General features: G+C 44.9%; 8 protein-coding genes across 8 annotated transcripts; 4 read left to right on the top strand and 4 right to left on the bottom strand.

The window, feature by feature from the left end:
- Positions 1-272: 272 nt before the first annotated feature.
- EAF01_009806 (uncharacterized protein) lies at positions 273-1,466 on the top strand (the record flags this gene model as incomplete). Its single annotated transcript, XM_038918062.1, has 1 exon — positions 273-1,466. One exon carries the CDS (start codon positions 273-275, stop codon positions 1,464-1,466), a length of 1,194 nt encoding a protein of 397 aa, XP_038766032.1.
- A 527-nt stretch (positions 1,467-1,993) lies between these two features.
- Positions 1,994-5,802, bottom strand: EAF01_009805 (uncharacterized protein; the record flags this gene model as incomplete). The annotated part of the gene is made up of 3 exons (XM_038918061.1): positions 1,994-4,862; positions 5,023-5,628; positions 5,681-5,802. The coding sequence occupies 3 exons, from the start codon at positions 5,800-5,802 to the stop codon at positions 1,994-1,996; spliced, it is 3,597 nt and encodes a 1,198-aa protein (XP_038766031.1).
- Positions 5,803-7,420: 1,618 nt separating this feature from the next.
- Positions 7,421-9,141, top strand: EAF01_009804 (uncharacterized protein; the record flags this gene model as incomplete). The annotated part of the gene is made up of 2 exons (XM_038918060.1): positions 7,421-7,558; positions 7,759-9,141. The coding sequence occupies 2 exons, from the start codon at positions 7,421-7,423 to the stop codon at positions 9,139-9,141; spliced, it is 1,521 nt and encodes a 506-aa protein (XP_038766030.1).
- A 509-nt stretch (positions 9,142-9,650) lies between these two features.
- EAF01_009803 (uncharacterized protein) lies at positions 9,651-10,829 on the bottom strand (the record flags this gene model as incomplete). The annotated part of the gene is made up of 1 exon (XM_038918059.1): positions 9,651-10,829. The coding sequence occupies one exon, from the start codon at positions 10,827-10,829 to the stop codon at positions 9,651-9,653; it is 1,179 nt and encodes a 392-aa protein (XP_038766029.1).
- A 1,854-nt stretch (positions 10,830-12,683) lies between these two features.
- Positions 12,684-15,008, top strand: EAF01_009802 (uncharacterized protein; the record flags this gene model as incomplete). Its single annotated transcript, XM_038918058.1, has 3 exons — positions 12,684-13,621; positions 13,671-14,372; positions 14,432-15,008. The coding sequence occupies 3 exons, from the start codon at positions 12,684-12,686 to the stop codon at positions 15,006-15,008; spliced, it is 2,217 nt and encodes a 738-aa protein (XP_038766028.1).
- Positions 15,009-15,061: 53 nt separating this feature from the next.
- EAF01_009801 (uncharacterized protein) lies at positions 15,062-16,354 on the bottom strand (the record flags this gene model as incomplete). The annotated part of the gene is made up of 4 exons (XM_038918057.1): positions 15,062-15,205; positions 15,256-15,296; positions 15,365-16,112; positions 16,208-16,354. The coding sequence occupies 4 exons, from the start codon at positions 16,352-16,354 to the stop codon at positions 15,062-15,064; spliced, it is 1,080 nt and encodes a 359-aa protein (XP_038766027.1).
- Positions 16,355-16,946: 592 nt separating this feature from the next.
- EAF01_009800 (uncharacterized protein) lies at positions 16,947-17,576 on the top strand (the record flags this gene model as incomplete). Its single annotated transcript, XM_038918056.1, has 2 exons — positions 16,947-17,106; positions 17,167-17,576. 2 exons carry the CDS (start codon positions 16,947-16,949, stop codon positions 17,574-17,576), a joined length of 570 nt encoding a protein of 189 aa, XP_038766026.1.
- Positions 17,577-19,062: 1,486 nt separating this feature from the next.
- On the bottom strand, positions 19,063-19,911 carry EAF01_009799 (uncharacterized protein; the record flags this gene model as incomplete). Its single annotated transcript, XM_038918055.1, has 1 exon — positions 19,063-19,911. The coding sequence occupies one exon, from the start codon at positions 19,909-19,911 to the stop codon at positions 19,063-19,065; it is 849 nt and encodes a 282-aa protein (XP_038766025.1).
- Positions 19,912-20,296: the final 385 nt, after the last annotated feature.

Genomic DNA, 20,296 nt, shown 5'->3' with positions numbered 1-20,296 from the left:
TTCCAGAACTGCTTTACCACCCACAGTTGGGTCAACAGATGGAAGGAATGGTCATGATTATACCTCTCCACACTATGTTTGTATGGCCCGATTTCTTTCTCTTCCAACCCGTGCTCGATAAACATGTGAGTCAACTGCGCCCTCATACAAAGCCGTACATTAGGTAGCTGTTTCTCAAATTTAAATGTAGTTTTTAATATCTATTTTCGAACCTCAATCTCTTGGATCTGATTCATCTTAGTGGCTAAGAACAATTATCTTTAACCTTCAAAATGACTTCCGAAGATTCAACACTCAAATCACCAAGACTTCACCACATAGATACATCATCTAATGGCGGCGTTTCTGGTCCTTTCTGGGACTCAAACGAACGTTGCTTTTGGCTGATGAATAATCGTCAAATCTACACACATTCTGAAGATTACAGCGGAAGTTCCGCTTGCGCAACTATCGCATCCGCAAACCCTGATTCTGCTTACCCATCCGGCTGGTCTAGGGGTCAACGCACACGATCACGATCAGGTTCTGACAATTCACCAAATTCAGCATCACATGAATCTAAACGCATTCGCCCGGAGTCTCTTGGCAGTGCACCCCCAAAGAACACACAATCCAAACAGCCTTTGCGCCAGGGTACTCCAGAACAACAACGCAAGTTCCCACAGTACAATTTATCCAATCTTCCACCTCCACCCCCCTTCCCTCCTCAAAGATCCCAATCGGTTCGTTTTTCCCCAAATATATCTTATTCGGATGACCCTGTGAAGAAACATAACCCAGGACCATCTCTACCCAGCTTCCCTCAACGCTCGCAATCTGTCCGCGTCTCAAACGAGCACGATCAAAGCTTCACTCGTTCCAGAAATCCATCCCCCTCTTCTCCCCCATCTTCCTCTTCACGTCCCCACCATAAACCCCTTCCCACCCGTCCCCAATCATTCCCAACCTCAACCTCAATCTCACCATCATCATCATCATCATCATCAACAACAAAAACAACAAACCCACCCTCAAAACTCCCCTCTCCCTTCCCCACCCCCTACAGCACCCACCCCCCAACCACCCGCTACACCCCTCCCCACTACCTCCGCGACCCCGAACACGAAGACGAAGATTTCTCCTCCGCCTCCTCCTCCTCCGCCTATTCCTACTCCAAATCCCCCTCATCCTCCTCCTCCTACTCCCACCACCGCATCCCCTCTTCCCGCGACCGCCACGAATCCCAACGTCAACGCACACACCACCGTCGCATCGAATACGACTACGACACCGATACCGATCTCTCCGATCAGAAAGAAAAGAAACTCAGAAGACAGAAACGTACTCGTGAACGTACCCCCGATGAACAGAAGAAACATGAGAAAACTCTAAAGGGTATTGGTGAGACGGGAAGAGGAGATATGGGACGAGCGGCTTTGTTGGGAGCCCTCCCTTTCGTGTGCCTTTTGGCGAGATTGGCGGCTTGATGTTTTTCCTTCTTCTCTTCCTCTTTCTAGCTTTCTGGCTTGCCCACACTCTTTTACTTATCATTGGTTGGCTCTTGGGATTTGGTACGGGGAGCTTAGGTTTGACTTTGGATTTATGAATAAATTGTGGATTGGCGGGTGAAGTCTTGGAGTTTAGGTGTGTCTATGTAGTCGTCACGCGGCAGCCACTCTTTCAGCGATTCATAAGAATAGTAGAAGATAAATATTTATTTCGAAGAACTTGAAACCCAGTCTTGTAAAATCTTCCTTATATATTATAACATTGATTCATTCGTTCGACATCCCAGATGTGCTCTATCTTCGCCACGTACCCAAATCTATGTAACTAATGTAAAAATCCACGAAGAGAAATAATCAAGAAAACCTATTGATTATCCATTGTCATAATGTTATTATACTTTGTGCATATCTCCCATCCCATCACATCCCGGAAATGTCCCCTTGGTTCCCATCAAGAATGTAAATATAACTCCACTCACGCATCCTATCAATCTTCAATCAATTCATCACATGATTACGCATTTTGCGGCATTCTTCTTCTGCTGCGGCTGCATCTCTGCATCTTCTACTACAATCGCTGGCGAAGTAGCAGGTCGCGAATCCCATGTTACGTCTGTCCAGCCTGCACTACTTGCCACATCACTTTTGTTCTTAGTTCTCTTTGCCATCATACTCTTTCTCCAGCCGTTTTTCTTAGCATTTTTGACGTTTCGTGACGCACTGCGCTCTGCTCTGCTTGGTTGTCTGGAAATAGGTATCGGCGGTATATTGTAAGGTGAGGTAACTCGAGTAGAAGCTGCGCTATGGATTGTCTCGAGACGTTGTAGAGGTGGACGTAAGCCGTTTGGCGATGCAGAATATCTTTGCGAACCAAGGCTAATTCGCCGAGAAGGAGAAGCATGACCAGAAGAAGGACGAAGGCCTGTATTTGGACGGGTAGGGCTTGCCCCGTGAGTTCCAGCGACTGCACGGGGTGGTGTAGACAGGTGATTTGATTGCTCAGGAGCAGTATGAGAAACTTGTCGAGATTGGTTGCTAAAACCTTGAAGTGGTACAGAATCTCGAGGGTTAGAGCCAGAACGACGTCGAGATGGATCCCTTAGAATATCTGGACGTCCACTTCGGCTATTGAATCGCGCCAAAAGATCGGCACTAGGCATCACTAAACCAGAGACTCCGTCCACAGGAACCTCCACAGGTGCAGAATTGATTCTTCTCCATATAGTGATAGGCTCATCAGTAGACTCTGAGATAGCTGAGCTGGGGGAAGTGTCCCCCGCCCGTGGAAATGTTGAGCTTTGCTGTACGGGCCATAAATCGGGCGGTCCCTGTGCTGGTACTGTGAGTGAATTAGAATTTAGTTGTGGAAGATCAGAGTCGTCTCCTTGTTCTGCGGCTACAGCAGTCGTAGGTCTGCTATTTTGCATCAGAGAGACTTTGTCATCAACTGTTGTAGTTTCCCAATCTAGCAAGCGCCTGTCAAGAGTTGCATTCATAGGCTGAGGAATTGGGGAGACAGGCGATTGTAACGTGGCTCTCATAGATGAGCTTGAGTTATAATCGAGCGTGTTATTCTCAGCATCGTTGAGTTCTACAGGAAGTCGGGAGCTTTGCTGGGGCAAGGGCCTTGTGAGGCTTGGTTGTGGAGTACCGATTGGGGAAACATCATAAAGGCTGTCAAAATCAGAGGTCGTAGGACGTTCATCAAAGTTTGCAATGGAAGGACTTGTCACCGGTCGAGCTACTTCGTCATCCACAGGATTAGTCATGGAAGGTACAGTTGTTATATCGCTAAGTGATCGGCGAAAGGGGTGCCTTTGCTCCCGTAAAGCTTCGGGAAGAGGTCGTTGAAGAACTGGGGCATCTAATCCTGGGAAGTCAAGGACTGTAGCTCGTTGATTGTTTGCTGCTTGCATAATCCTTGCATGGTCCGCAAGTATAGATCTCTGAATGTGTTCGGGAAGTGGAGGGACCGGATCTTTCTGATAAGGAGGAGGCGGCGGCTCCCAGTTGTCTGCATCGCTTTCATGTGGATGCTCCTCACGGCCATCTGCGCGGCGGTACTCGATACGCTCCTGTATTATAGAGCGAGGATGTAGTCTTCTATTGACGGCAGCAGCTGTTGCAGCGCGGCGTAGAGTCGTACCTGAGCGAGGTGCAGCATTCGCATAGGGATCATCGAAAGCTTCTTGGTCATCATCATATGAAATTGTCTCTGCCGAATCAGTCGTATTTTCTAGGCCGTTCATTTGTCTAGGTAGGGGAGGAAGCGGGACGTTGGATGAATTGCTCAAATTGGGCATTGCAGGAATTGGCGGTGGTTCCGGGCGTGTCATAGTGGTAGTTGAACGAGCAATACTAGCACGGTAACTTCTTCGCTGTGCTACTGTTCTTCTTCTGACAATAGCCACCTCTGTGTCTATGTCCCTATGTTCTTCCTCTAGGATTTCCGGATCGTCTCGTTGGCCCACCTCTATGGTTGTTATGGTTTTCTTGCCATTGCTCGTGCCACAGGAAAAATCTAGTACACAAATACGGCCGCCATCTACCGGACTCATACTATCATCCTCGTCTATGATGCATTGGCGTTTTACTCCTGGTGCAACAGCTATAAGTCTTTCACCTTGGAGCTGTTTTGATTCTTCTTGGACCCAGCTCAGTGCACTTACTCCGTCCAGAGTGGTAATATGATAGCCTTCAACAAATGTATTGCGCGACTTATCGCAGAGGAGTTGCCATTGTGGAATACGAATACTGCTATGGTCCAGAGATCGATTTACAGAGCGTAACGATGGGGCGCTGTTTCGACGTCCAATCTGACTCAGAGGTGTGCTTGGTGCGGTTTCTGCATTACTATTCGAGCCCGCAATGGCAGGTGTAGGATCCAAATTCTCCGGAATTCCCCAAAGCCAAACGCTCCCTCGACTATAGCCAACCGCTGCTAGATCTCCAGACTTGTTTGCTGCCGCTTTTGATGCAGGTGGTTCCCCACTGGGTCCAACAAAATGAACTTTACCATTGCGTAAATCATCCATCCTTACTGCTCGAAAGGTTTCAAAAACTCGATCATATGTGAAAGTCCAGCTTGCTTCGTCATCATGAGGACTGGGTAATAGGACCGCATGACTACAGTCTCGGCTACCAGTGGGGAAGAGTATTGAAGTTGTCCAAAGAGCACTTATGCTATCTTCAGGGGAGACGCTCCCGGGATCATAATATGGCGCGGTCAAGACGACGGTACTAGGGTTTCTAGACTGTAATGTGGTGCCCAAAAGTAAGTCAGAATTACGAGAAAAAGTCAAAGAGTCAACGCCATAGGCCTTTACAGCGCGACTTGTACCGATTTCACGCAGAGAAGTCAATTCTACTCCAGAGCTGTGAGCGGCGGGTTAGCAGCACTTCAACAGGTAAGGAACTTGGTAACAATGAAATTCATGATCAAAGCTTTCGATATGCCCAGAATAGAAGTAAATGGCTACAAGGAGCATAGTAGAAAGGATGATTTAGGAAAAGTGATCAGATGCAATGCACTTACTCATAAGCTGCGGCAAGAACTTGTCCGGTTGGTGAAAGAGCGATGGTCCTTGGTGTATGATCTAGTGTCACAGACCTTGTGTGTTTTGGTGGACGCACAGTTAAGTCGTAAAGGTTGACCTGGAGGTCGGTCGACAATACAGCAAGTAGAGATCCATCATCTGTAATTGTTGTCGCCGCTGGTCGTCGCAAGATCTTAAGTTCTCGTATGATGTGAACCTCCGGGGCTGTGACATCTATGATGTGAATTCGAGATGAATTATAGGCTAGAACCAGAACTCCGCGGGGAGAGATGGAAAAATGGCAGGCTTCACCTCCAGGCGCACTTGATGAGCCTATGGATGTCGAAACTAAATTGATGACCGTCTCTTGAGGTCGTAAATATGCTTCGAATAAATTACGCCTGACCTCTTGGGCGAATAGACCTCGCAGATGTGGAAGGCTGTCCTTATCTTCTAAAGCAGGATTTGTTTTATGTGTGGCCGAGTAGGAAGGGCATTGGGTGAGTTGATGCGAGTAAAGGTAGGCTTGTTGCGAGATGCCCCTCCATCTTGAATTCAGTAGAACAAGGGAGGCAAAGGTATTGGCATTGGTAAGGAGAAGGATTCTATAGAATTTGATTAGATATTTTACATAACATTTAAGGTTAATGCGCTCACTGTAGAATAATATCTTCGGGTAGTCTTTCAAATGCGCTTTTCTCTATCTTGGACGTTTCTGACAATTGTTCCTCACATCCCACAGAAGGGAATGAACATATCGACGCGCTTCGATTCGACATTTTTGTAATTGAAATCTTTTATCGTAAATTCATTTGTGCTGAATTAGAATTACTGTAAGAAAAAAGTATCCAGGAGAGTAAATCTGGCTCGCAGATTCGCATGCGCGAATACGGGTTCGTGGATCTCGACAGGAATATAAATTGAGCTTAAAGCTTAATGCTTAATGTAAGATTGATGTGATAGGAAAGTTCGCTTGAAACATGGTTGTAGCTAAGCCTCCAAGGCTATCACGGCTGTCTTCTCTTTGTGAGTGAATGTTAATAAATTCAAGCGCCTTCACAGCTAATTGAGGGTGAAATAAAATCAAAGTTGTAAGCAATGAAAGATTGCCTGGGGATCAGTGATGATCGACGTCGCATCAACAATCGAGGGGGTCCAGCTTCCAATAATAGCACAAGTAAGGATCGGTCGGAGTAGAAGAACTTTTATTTTTTGAGATTTATACACACAAATACCAGTAGAGTAGGTAGCATGAGGGGGCGAGGAGTTGATATCTTTTGAAGTCGAAGATAAGATTCTTAGCAAATAATAAGTAAGTAGGTGTATATTTCATTGCCTGATATCTATCTATTTACCAATTCCATGTTTACTGTGTGCAGCACCTGAACCTTTTGTCTAGTAAAGATCAAAGGATCAAAATACTTCTTACCCAAGTACCTAGAACGGCAAATTGAAGGACCTCCATTCCAAGTACAAATCAAAATCCTAGACGCTCGGGAAGATGGATCTATGGATTCTACAAAGCTAGTGGTACAAGATCCTACCCAATCATGATATCTACCGCCCAATAAAAGTTTCTGGCTCGATGCTTTGCAGGTGTTGAACTCATAAAGACTCTCTTTTGTGTTGGGTTTATCTACTAGATACTTTTAGAATCTAACAGTTGGTCAATATATCACCCATTGTTATCCAATCAACTACATATATGGTGCGCCATGATATCGGTTGGAGCATCAGAGAGTACCTAGATAGATATGACTTATTAACCATACCAGACTACGATCCTATGAAGAAGAAGTACCTACCTATCTGCTTGGATGTCTAGATATCTAGGAATAGCTCAGTTATAGATCATCCCCATGCGTCTAAAGAGATAAGACATCGATATCGGTATCGGCATCTGGCAGTACGCACGCTTATTATGGTGGCCCGTACGTCTCTACATCGTATTCTCACCGTTCTTCTGACAATTCACGGTAGAACCCGCAAGCGTCAACAATGATGGAGAAAGGATCACTAGATCCTATTTGATGTACGGAGGTAGACGCCCTAATTATTATTGTCTCGCCGCCTTGAATTTGCCATCAATCAGGCCATTCTGCCCATACAAATTAATCCTCGACATTAAAAGCGGTGAGACAAAAATTAGGGCAGGCACCTCCGTATTACATAATTCCTGACTCAAGTCCCCTTATTGGTCATTATATGGAGACTTTCATCACTAGACTGAAGCTCAAGCAAATTTTAGCTTCGCGAGGCCCTTTTCTTGCTTTCCAATCTTCATTCCACCTTCCACCTTCCACCTTACATCTTTCCATCTTTCAATCTTTCCATTCCTACACATTTTTTCATGAACTCTATCATTTCTTTTTCACTGTCTCCTTCTTTCTACACATCATGCCATTGCAAGACCTTGATTATGAAGAACTTACCAATACCTTAATTAACAACTTTAATATTTTAGCAGATGAAGTTCAACTTCTAAGTGATAGAAAGACAATTCTAGAACACAAACTGCGATATTCGCATTCTCAAGTAAGTTTGAATCTTTTCTTTACAACCACACTCCCCTCATGTCTTTTAATGATGTACACAAATAGCTCTAGAACAAAGTTACTTGTTGCAAAGTAGCAATGCCGATAAACTACCAAATTGTCTGAATTTTTTTGACTCAACGTCATTTTGTTATTTCTGAATTAGTTCTGTGCGACCAAGACTAATAAATACCTTAATAGTATCAATCTTTGGCAGATAAATATGCCCCCTCAGACCCTGAGATAGCTAGTACATTGGCAAAGCTTCAACTTCCCCCAGATTTACAAGTAACTGTTCCTGATTGTGGTGGGTTTGTTCCTTTGCCACTTCGTAAGCAACCAACCTCGAAGCAGCAGACTGCCGTTGCAATAAGGGACGGAAGAAAGGCAGCGCAGCGTCTAGCGGCTTTATCTGGAAAGTCTGCCGGATCTACAACTAGTAAAAGTATATCCGGTGGGAGTAGTAATATGAGATTTTCAGCACATCGAACCTCCCTTTCAACTGTTCTCGAACAAGATTTTACTGTGCCTGGAAAGAAGAGTTCATTATTGTGTCCATTTGTAACTATGCCTGACGGAACGAAATCCATGAAGAATCCAAATGCTCAGGATACCAGCACTGGTGAATCCGATCAACCTTTGACTCCTATCGATAACCAAGACCCCACTCCCCACCACTCCTCAGATCCTATATGTGCGCAAATGTACGCCGAGACGATGTCGTCCCCGCCCCCATCAGCATCAGGCCCTGGAGCTCAATGTCCAATTCGATATCTCAATCAGCATTCACCTGAAGAGATAGCACGATACTTTGAAATTCACAAACACGAAGTTCCCCGCAGTCATGAAGTTTGCGTCAAGCGCTATCAACGAAATGAGGATGATGTAAGGATGCTAGATGCAAAATATGGAAACCTCGTGAGCATGATTCAGGGCCTGGGACAAAAACATCAGCCAATGTTACCTACAAAGGAAGAGCAAGAAGCATATGAGGTCGAGCGTGCCTCCAATGAGAGAGTGGAGAATTGGGCAAATAACGTCAGTGTCGATGGAAATGATTCACTGCCTGGATCTCAATCTACTCCCGCAGACGACAGAGAAAGCCGCTTTGATAGGCCAATGAAGGAGGTTAGGGTTGGGGAATCCCCAAGCAGACCATGGGGAATCTCTGTTCCAATCTATGATCAACCACCAGACCACAGACCTGTGTCTCCGCCACCAGCGCCTGTATCGGTTCCTTTGGATAGTTATTCAAAACCTCCCGGAAAATGTCCATTTGGACATACTGCAGGATCGAATGCGCAAGCAAAATCAACACAAGAACTACCAGCGACTCCGGTTGATGCACAAAGACCAGCAGGCTGTCCTTTTGGCCAAGGTCAAAAGGCTGATAAAGAAGAGTCCCCCTCTACGAACTGTGACGCGCCTCCCATATCACACGATCGGCCGGCCTTCATCCGACCCGAACAACTCCAAATGCAGGGTAATGGACCAAAGATGGTTTTTACAGGGCCCGTATTCATAGGATATCCGATCGAACAGGCAGTGGCTTTCATGAAACAGTACCAGGCACAAAATGAATGAATACACGATTTGATGCTGATTTATTGATAGCGAATGTTTTTGGGGTCTGATTTTTAGCGATGGCGTTCTAGCGGTGCATCTGGAGCGGATGCAAATAGCCTACTTTTGTAGGAGTATCATTCTGTTTTCTGCACAACACGGATGCTTTTGGCCGAGACAGGCATACATTAGGACAACTTCATAATGAACAAGGGTTATAAAATACCACAAATTTAAAACGTTCAAATCAAATAATACAAAGATGCTATAAAGCAAGCAAATGTTTTCATTGCATCTTAAGGTGTTGATGGTGTCAAAGGGTTTTATTCTCTCACAACTTCTAACTAGACATCATCGTCTTCTAACGTAAAGAAGACATGCATAAACCATGTACCCTTTAATCATTTCCTTCTTCCGAACGCCAAATTGTGGTGACACAATCAGACCCAACCGAACCCAGTACGATATCCAGTATATATTTCATACAACATGCCTCATCGTGATTTACATACCAAAAACCCAAATGAAATCTACGTTCTGGTTGTCTTTCCGTTCCCTCCAATATCCGCTTCCTCGTCTAAATCTCCATTTGCAAAAACATCCCCTCCATCCTCATCTACAAAATCCGTGTATCCCGTCTGTGCATCTTCGTTGTCCCATAAAGATATATCATCATCATTCATCAATGCCGCATCATCATTGTTAGAGTCGCTGTATTCTGCGACGACTCTTCTCCCAGCAGCCACATCACCATTTGCAGCTTCGAGCTCCTCGATCTCGAGTTCTTTGGCGCGCGCCATGGTGCGCTGGTAGATGATATAGCCAACGGTGGCGCCGAGTCCAGCTCCGATGATTATACTGGCGTAGTTTATTAGTTTGGTGGAGGCATCCATTTCTTCGTCGCCGGCGAGTGAGCCCAGACGACTACCGATGAAAACGTGGATGAGGAGTTTGGGGGTTACCAAGGCGGTAGCGAGAGCATAGTTGAGGGGATGCACGGTGGGGAAAGTGGCGATGGCGGCATTAGAGAGGGAGTATGGGAGGGGACAGAGACGGATCATGCAGAGAATCTTGATGCCATCGTGTTTGAGCGTGAGAGCGAGAGCTTCAAAGCGTTTATCTTTCCCTACGAGACGATGTACATAGCTTGAGAGGATGGTTCGGGAAGCTAGGAATGAACAGAGAGAACCTGCTACTGTTGCGCTCGCCACAATGATCCAGCCTTTGGGAACTCCGAAGACAAATCCGGCAATGGTGATGGTGGAGGAATAGCCTATGAGAGGTGGGAATGCGGCAATGAATGTCATGGCCCATAGAATCATCCATCCTCCCCGCATATCCCGCCAGCGTTCTGCGAATGGACCAAGACTAGCGAAGATCTGATGCTGATAGACTAGAAATAGAACGACGAGAACAATATTAAAAATCACAGCCATGATGGCCAGACATTTTTGTAGAAGAGAAAGCTTTTGCCATGTTGAAACGAGCTTCCGTTGTAATTTATCGACCTTGCGGAGGATTTGATCTTTGAGGGAATTGGTGGGTTGGCTTGAATATGGCGAGGCTGAATGGATTCCTCTTCGCACATTGGAAGATATACGTCTGGACCATGGTGGTCTGTCTGCGTGGTGATCTGGAGAGGAGGAAGACTCGAGAGGACTTATGGGTAAAGCTAATGCTCTCGCGGTCGAGCTGTAATCGGCCGACATTGTGGAAGTTGTTCGATTTGTGTATGCAATATGAATATCGAAAGGGTAGATTGTTGGTTAATAATTCGGTTTCTGCGGCTCACAAATCGAAAGTTGGGCGATGAGAAGAGCTAAAGTATCGTCGCAAGATGCATTGATGATATCTTCTCAGTGAAGACGTTGTTTGGTAAGTGGTTTCTGCCCAGCATGTAGGTAGGGTCTCGAGGGCTGTGCTGATGGATTTTTTGAAACGGCGGAATACGGAAATACGGTGCTCACTAATAGAGTAGCTCGTATGTCAGGAAAGCAAAAGATGGAATGAAAGAGTAGCAAAATGAACTTTTCACATTAATGCAAACATATCCATATTGGTTAGAAAGATGTTGATGTGGAAGGATTACCTAGGAGGATTAAGTGGTATATGGAGGTGTATATAGTATGTATCTGTATCTGTATCTGTATCTGCATCTCATCCTAAAGTATACTTTGTAACGGTTGCCTCCAACGCGACGCCGCACTCTTGCTTCTACGTCACTTTTGTCTCTGAATAACAATCCCTACCATCGATGAATAGGTAGCTACCCTACCTAGTACTCAGGCTTTTGTGAGGGGTCGTGGAGATCAATCACATGATGAATGAATTAGTAGAGCAGCGGATTGTGAAAAGGGGTTGTGTACCTAGGTAGGTAGATAGGTACTGGGTGTATGTTTCTCTTGGGACCGAGTTGAATCGCTTGAAGCTGAAAGGAGATATTAATCGCGAAAGCGATATTATTATTATTATTATTATTATATGCTAATCATAATAAGTCTACTAAGTACGAAGCTAGTGAGATCTCGTGGGAAGAAGTGTGACAACAGGGGCTCTTCAGGTACATCCTTTGTAGTTCATAGTCCGAAAAGCCTTGAACTTGAAGTGTTGGTAGGAAGGTAGGTAGGTAGGTAGGTATATATCTATGTACCATGTATATAACCTCAAATCGTAAAAGTAAGCAAAAAGCTAAAGTAATACCTACCCATATCAACAACCAATATACTCACGTAGTATCGTGTTGTATTGTATTATGTATTGTACTTCGTATTCTTGACTGATATTACTCCTTTCTCCTCCTGCTTCTACAGCAGCTACATGCTTTTTTCTCACTTCACCGCTTGCATGGCTGTCCTGTCTGTCTAGTCTGTCGTCTAGTCAGCACATCGACATGTATACCTATCCAATACATTCATTCTCCCTCTCCCCTATCCTATCCTATCCTCTCCTCTCCTTGTGTTAGAATATATCATGACTACGGACTATATTTTGCTTGGCTTGGTTCTTGTTGTACAAATCGGATCGACCCAGCATCTCAACCAATTAACTTCCATTTCTTCTAGAAACTAAAGGAATCCCCAACCCCGATAGGCCAGCCTCATCACCTTATGGAGAGCTAGAGGTGCTGTCCGACATTCCAAAACCCCACGAATCTACCTGTCGAAAAACACAATTTAGAAATAAATCCCCTTTCTTTTCCTTTGCTTGCTTTTCTCAAACTAAATCCATGTTCGCTCGAAAAAAGAAAAGTATATTCTCTCCCATCATTCATCTGACAATGTAAGAAAGAGCCTGGTGCCTTTGTTGTGTCGAGCCTTGCTACGGATCACCGTATTGTCTTGCCTTACTGTGTACATCTTTCGAGGTGTCTTTCCCTGATCGAATCATCAATCGCGAACTCCGGTCTCACCTACCTTACGTTTCTTAAAACCCCCCCTCAACAACGATTTTTTTTATAAACTTTCTACACTTTCGTTTTTTTATTTCTGCTTGCTGCGAAATACAACCTTTTTGAAGCCATACAATAATATAATCCGATCGTTGCTCCAAGACCCTTGGCAAAAATGGTGGCCGACGATACTTATGAGATCTGCCTGCCTATCCTCGAAGATGCTACCCTAGAGGACGAAGACAAGACGGATAAATTGGAGGACTTACTAAAGAATGAAACTACCATGACAGGAACAGTGTTGGAGAATGCTGTGTTGGATGTACTATGGCGATATCGCGAGAGCGCTGCGAATGCCGCTAACTCACCACCCGCAATGCGACATACAGTTCTGCGTCGACCATCCCCTGCTCCATGGCAGATCCCGCGTGGTGGAACACCATTATCTTCATCCCCTCGTCTTGGAGTCAGTCCCCTCGCTCCCCATGGGTTTATGCCGCAATCATTTTCTCGAACAAAGTCTATCCAAGGTTCCCCTTTTACCTCACCGCGACCCTCCCCACGACTCGCATTTTCAAGCCCTGCAATCCCTCATAGTCCAAACCTGAACGCATACGAGTTTCCGACTGATACTAGCCCTACGCAAGACATATATGGTGATTACGGAAGTGAAAATGTAGACTGGCTTGTGAATGATGATGCTGTTAGCATCACATCATCGTCAGTCGGAGGAAGTGGCCTCAACGCTGCAGCAGCTGAATACATTTCGCCCCAACAAAGCGATATGAGCTCTCATGAAATGTTACGGTCAATTTTTGGCCCCTCGAAATCAGTTGAAGAAATCGAAGCTGCCCTTGCTTTACACGGATATGACTTGAGCGCTACTATTGCTGCTTTCATGGATAGTCAATCTGCCGAAGCTGCAGTACAAGCAGATGGAAATGGTACAAAAGCCATTCTAATTGGTAAGTCTATGGCAGCGGACGTGCCTCGACCTAACACTCCGGCTGGACAACAACGGAATGGTGTTGTCTGTCGATTTTGGTTATCTACTGGGCAATGCCTACGTGCAGATTGTAGATTCAGTCATGATTTAAGTAATCACATTTGCAAGTAAGTTCTCTCCTATTCCTATAGATTTACACCCCTCATTTTTATGCAGGTATTGGGTCATGGGCAATTGCCTTGCGGGAGATACATGTATCTTTAGCCACGATCCCTCGTCGTTTATGAGCCGACTTTCTCTCGAAGGGGGTAGCACACCCCCAACTTCAAATGCACAACCTAGTTTCCAGTTCCAAGATTATAATGCATTCCCATCTTTACAATCAATGCAAGAACAATGGCCAAACTCTTATTCGTCGGCGAATGCTTTTAGCAACTATCAACAGGGCGGTTTTACTCCACCGCCTGGTTTCAAAAGTCTGCAAGGTTATAACAGTGATGGAAGTCAGCGATCTCGACCAAGTAGTCGAGCTAGGGATGCTCCCACAGCTCCAGCCCTTGATGATACGGAAGCATTTCCATCGTTAGGCGCTGTGAGTACAAAGGGCAAAAAGCATCACGGGAAACGAGGTGGTCACGGGCACAACCACAAAGAAAACAACAGCCCAAGCTCCCTTGCGGATGTTGTAAAGCTATCGCCTTCACCAGGCCCTGGTATGATGCAAGAAAAGAAGAAGATTGGCAGAAATGGTAGCTCCAATAATGTCCGCAATGGCGAGAACAGCGCTGCTGCACAAGCTATATCACCCCCTCAACACATTCCGTGGCTAGAAACAGGAGAAAGAGCCAATAAAGCATACCTCAAAGCCAGACAAGATGCAATCAAGCATGGTGGTTTGAGGAACAAATTCTTACAAAGGTTAGTCGATAAAACCACAGAATCACATCGCAAGATACATTTTTATTAAGACAATTTAGTGCCGCTCAAGCTTGGAACCGTAATGATGCACGTGCTGCAAAAGCACTTAGCCTTCGTGGCCAAAGTGAGAACGATCTCATGAGGAAAGCACACCGAGAAGCAGCTCGTGAGCTTTACGAAGAACGCAACAAAAGCAACTCTCCAAACGCGGAGCTTTATGTTGATTTACATGGTCTTCATCCTGAAGAGGCTGTTGAATACCTTGAGCGCGTCCTTCTAGATAACAGCAAAGAATCAAGACCCGTTTATGCTATTACAGGTACAGGTCATCATAGCAAAAACGGCAAAGACAAGGTTGGCAAAGCCATTCGTACATTCCTGAACGAATGGAGATACGCATACCGCGAATTTTCAGTCCCTGGTGACAGAAACAACGTGGGGGGTATTTTGGGCATTGATGCCAGATCTTATGACAAGACTTTATCCAGGGAAAGCAACGGCGCAGATGGTTCAAAGGAAGAAGTTGATATCTTGAGTCAAGGTCATGAGATTGGTGGTGGTAAAATTAAGCTTCTAGTGCGAAACCAAGATCGAAGTCAAGATGTTCCTAAAGGACCTAGCGGTAAAGGTCGATGACCTAGAATCAAAGAATAAATAAATTATTAAACAATTTTAATCTTCTGTCTTCTCTACATCTTTGCTCCGGATTTCTCTTCTTTGATTTGATTCCTGGCTTCAACGATTTCTGCGACTGACACGTTCTTTTTCTCTTCAAGATGACCCGTACTTTGTAGTTTGGCAATGAGCTCTTCATCCCCAACATGAGCGTTATACTACATGATGTATTAGTTTCAAGTAATAGCGTGCATGAGAGGAAACTTACCTCGAATTCTGGCTCTTGCTCGTACGCAATCCTGGCCGCATCTGCATGTGATCAGTTAGTAACGTGCATTCAATTTATCCTCTATGCCACTCAGAATTCTCAAACTCACCAACCAACATCCTCGCTGTCATCCCCCATACTTTAAAGCGAGCCAAGCCCTGTTCCTCCTGTTCCTCTAGCTCCTCAGCAATAGCAGCCTGTCCCCCTTCTCTGACCTTCGGCCTTGACACCTTCTGGTTGGTAATCGGCACATAGAAATTATGCATCCGCCACTTAGTATCGTGCCACTCATGCCAAGCTCCACTATACCAATCACTTTTCTTCCCGGGTAATAAAGATTCATCTTCTTTCCTCACTTCATCCTCCACGCGCAAGAAGTTATGAAAAGGAGCAGAAAACACAGCCGCTACTTCTCGAGCATCGAGCCGCGGCATCAAATCCTCTTCTACACTCGCTTCTCTCCCACTCGTTACATTGTCAGCGTGGAGAAAGGCAACACAGGGTCGTACAGCTAATGACGTTCTCGCTAAACTAAATGGAAGCTGACATAGATGTTCGATTCTAAACGGCGCGGGAATCTTGTGATCATATCTCGGCAGGCCGATTTCCTCGCTCGCTTCTCGTCGGGCAATCTCAAACGGCGTTTCGGAAAGCGCATCGGCTTTTCCACCGGGAAATGCGGCTTGCCCGGAAAAGTTTCGGAGGGTGGTTGAGCGCATGGTGATGACGACTCGGAGGTCTCCTCGCCGGTCTGCGAAGAGAAGAACGAGGACGGCGGCCCGCCGACTCAGTGGGAGGAGATTCCATACGGTGTCGAAGGGGGGTGGTTTGTAGGCGCGGAGTCGGGCGAGTGCTCCCTTTGGATAGTGTGTTAGGGATGGAGAATGAGGTCTTACGCGGAAAAGGTGTCTACGGGTTTTTGAGTGTCATGTGGAGGTAGGTAGGTACTTACTATTGAAGTTGCGGAAAGCGGAGCCATGCTACTTGCATCGAAGTATTCTGCTTCTAAGATGCTTTGTTGAAGTTCGGCTACCTCATTATCTGCTATCTGACTTGGGGTTTCTGGGGATATTTCCGAATCTTGGAAAATTTCATTCATACTCTTTGATAATACCTATTGAGTAGGTATTTTATTATGATGACAAGCCGAGGTCGAGACATGAAGTCATTGTGTGGGTGTGGGGTAATGCATAAATAGGAATGGTAACATAAATCTTGCATAAATAGTATAAATAGTTACATGCGGATATCAATCTGGAAGCTACAGATTTTCCCACGACTTGGTGATATAACCGTGGAAGGGTAACTTTTTCACTTGGGTGAACATTCCTGTTATCAGCCACTTTGGTGGGATTTGTATAGTGTAATATAGATGGAATATGATGGAATATCCGAGCTGAGCATCTCCATTGGCACCACCCCAGATTGCGCCATCCTCTTCCAGTCTTTGAAAGGAAGAATCAACGGGATTCAGTCGTAATAGCTGGAGATGCACCAACCTCGATTAATCCTTTTTGACTTATTCAATGGATTAAAATCCTGTATAAAGATGGACGAACGAGCCATTTGCCGGTTAGGTGTTCATTAACTTTTCACTGATCGAATACAGACAGTACACAGCTAGGTCTCATCTCAGCATATTGACGTCCCTCATCATATTTGCAAACAATAGAGAGATAAATTCTACAGCCATGCCAGCTGATATTCCATTTGCAACAGCAGCACCGACTGCTCATCCTACGCATCCCGAAACATCCATTCAAAAAATCCTCATTGAATCCAACAAAATCTACGCCGCAAATTTCACCCAAGGTGATCTTGCCCTTCCACCCGCCAAGAAATATGCCGTTGGTACATACACACTTTCCAAACCCCTTTCTCCAATATCTAAATCTTTCTAACATACTCCAGTAACATGTATGGACGCACGTATCGATCCCTCTGCAGCTTTCGGCATCGCCCTCGGCGACGCCCATGTAATCCGCAACGCGGGGGGTTCTGCACGCGATGCCTTACGCTCGCTTATTATATCCCAGCAATTGCTGGGGACGAATGAGATTTTGCTGGTTAAGCATACGGGATGTGGAATGCTTACTTTTGGGAATGAGGATGCGGTTAAGCTTGTGGAGGAGAGGTTGGGGGAGGGGGCGAAAAAGGAGTTGCGAATTTTTGGGGGCGAGTTTTTGCCGTTCCAGGATTTGGAGCAAGAGGTTAGGAGGGATTTGGAATGGTTGAGGGGGGTGGAGGCTATTCCTGAGAAGGTGGCGGTTAGTGGGTGGGTTTATGAGGTGGAGAGTGGGAAGGTGAGGAGAGTGGTTTAAGGGGTTGTGTGTTGAATCACTTGAGGGCTGTGTCTTGTTTGTTTTGAATATCAGATATTCCTTTCTAGTACTTGCAGGTGTTTTGGAGTAATCAAAGACAGACAAGACAGAAACTAGTGTTGTGATGTTGTTTGTCATTTGTTTCAAGAAAAAATTACATTTCTATTTCGCTATTGATCTTGTTTTCAACTCTCCAAGTCTCGTCAGATGTTTAGTATTCCGCACCTGCATGTAAGATCTTACATTTTGAATGTCTGGGAAGAAAATCATCAATTTCTGTCGTCTATCCCTTCCATCACTTCTATCCTCCGATCTCCTTCTCTTTTAAAGTACGTTCCTTCAAATTTCTGAATGTGAAATCAAACTTTGAGCAAAACCGTTATTCGTCAAAACGGGAAAGCAGAGAAGAGTAACACTCAAGCTTGTGCATACCGTGGTAGATGAGTGAGTAAGGAACTGACTACTTGATTTGGATATAGGAAATAATCCGAACATCTAAAGAAGTAAGGCCATTGAGGAAACACCATGTGTAGATAGCAATTTTATATACACGTAGATTCTGGCTTTTGATATTGAAAACCATCTTCGATATTCTTTTTGACTTAACAGATATCCTTCTCACTACCAATCTCACAGTCCTCATACTGGTGCTATTCCTGCCCTTGTTTCTGGGCGTTGTCGAAGCTCTATTGAAACCAAATCTGGTACTCGCGACCAGAAGCCATAGCAGATGGCAAGAAGTTTACTTTTGCTATAGCCAGCAGGAAAGGAAACACCAACCGAGAATTGTTTTGGCACGGATTGGGGTTTTGAGTTCCAAGTCAACCAAAGATTATAGTTGCCTTACTTAGTCCTAACAAACAAATCTCCATATTGACCCAGTCAAGTGGAAGTAACAACTCCAAAATTCGTCGAAAAGGTCTTTCTCAGTATGTTTATGCTATTGATATCGTCGTAACCTTCTTTCCTAATGCGGCCCGAATCAATTAGCTCCCACCTGATCAATATGCGACTAAATTAGATCGTTAGGAGTGGTATAAATAAGCTCCAATGCTTTCTTTTCTTCTTCATCTCTCTTCTCATCTTCATCATTCATTTTTCCACCCACTCAAACCATATTTCCACTCATGTCGCTCAACTTTCATCACATCTTTATGATGTTTATGTTTCTATAGATACTATCTTCTTCCAAGTACTATCCTCAAATTTCTTAAATCTAACCAATTATCGCTGTTGCTCGTAGCGGGGTATGAGCATCATTTCTGCTTAGCTATCTTTTCATGGGTTCTACTTAGCACATGGTGACAGTGTGGCGGTGAAATGGAGACGGACCATTTGGTAAGATGTTCGACTCCCTGAGGCCTGTAGCGACGTTGAACCTGTGATCTGATCTTCTGTACTCCATTGCAGTCGTTCAGCTTGCTGGACCAAACCTACTCAGTGGACGCACTGGCCCCCTTTTCTTTCTCTTCTAGGACCCTTTCCATCAGGCTCGAGATCCGACTACTCTTGCTACTATCAACTTTCCTTTTCCAATAGACTTTTTCCTACCAATCTTCGCAGCACGGTCGGCTCTTACGTTCCCTTCGACTCCTGAATGTCCAGGAACATGTCGTAACTCGACCTCAACCTCAAGTACGCTCAAAGCTTCGGACGCAATGATCCCTGGTACAATCAATTGCTCTGCATTGGGAAGTTTTTTCAATCTTTTCGGTGAATTCCGAAACTCATTAAATATGCCCAGTGCACCAGAGCAATCGCTGTAAATCACGATTTTACTCGGCTTTCGTTCAGCTCCTTGATTGCGACACATGTCCCATCCTATCTCAAGAGCTCTGACGATAGCATACATTTCGAGAAGATAGGTCGAAATTTGGCCTCGAATACGCCAAGAAAGATCGTCCCATACATACTTGGAGGAGTGGTAAGCAATGCCTATTCCACAATCAGAGAAATCGCTGCCAGAACCATCAGTCCAGAGAACTAATCTATCTTCATTCAGGTAGGAATCAACCTCGCTTGCCGCGCGAGCGAGTGCAGTTTCTCTGGGCTCAACAAGAACGACTCCTTTGAAAAGTTTATTCTTCAGATCTCGTTTGGTTTTACGTCGTAGGGAACCAGTTCGCATGCCGTAAATTGGTTTCGGTGCCACAAGGCTGACTATGGTTGATTGGCCACAACCAACAACATGTGTATCAAGGGAAGTTTTTTTGTTGGCACCACAGTCTCTTGACAGTTGTCGAGCACTCTGTGCCTTATGTTTGTTCTTCAATATACCTTGCTGTCGCTCATGTTCCCTTCGGGCTTTTCGAGCAATACGAGATGGACTGACCATTCTGTGGGTGACAGGGGAGATTCAAGATGGTACTTTGTATATAATATAGGGATTCTGGTCAGATGCTTGGTGAACTCTCTCTACTATGTTAAAGATCTTTTATGATAAGAATTTATTGTCTGCTTCAGAGAGTGTTTCCAATTAAGTATGTGATTGAACTGACACTTCTGTTTGCAAGTTATTGCAGGAGATATATACAAAAAATTGATTTAGGAAAAATGTGAGTTATTGTATTGTGTAGTATCTTTGTATATAAATTGTATGATCTTCTTCCGACAGTCAATCAGAGGGCGTAAATCGTTGATTTTTCTTATTATGGCGATGAGTATTGATTGGTGATGAATGTAAAATTATTCAGATGTTAAGAGAAAGATGGGGAGGCGCT

The sequence above is a fragment of the Botrytis porri genome (genome assembly GCF_014898465.1).
Source record: "Botrytis porri strain MUCL 3234 chromosome Unknown BPOR_015, whole genome shotgun sequence".
Lineage (NCBI taxonomy): Eukaryota > Fungi > Ascomycota > Leotiomycetes > Helotiales > Sclerotiniaceae > Botrytis > Botrytis porri.
This window is presented reverse-complemented; position numbering and strand designations above follow the sequence as displayed.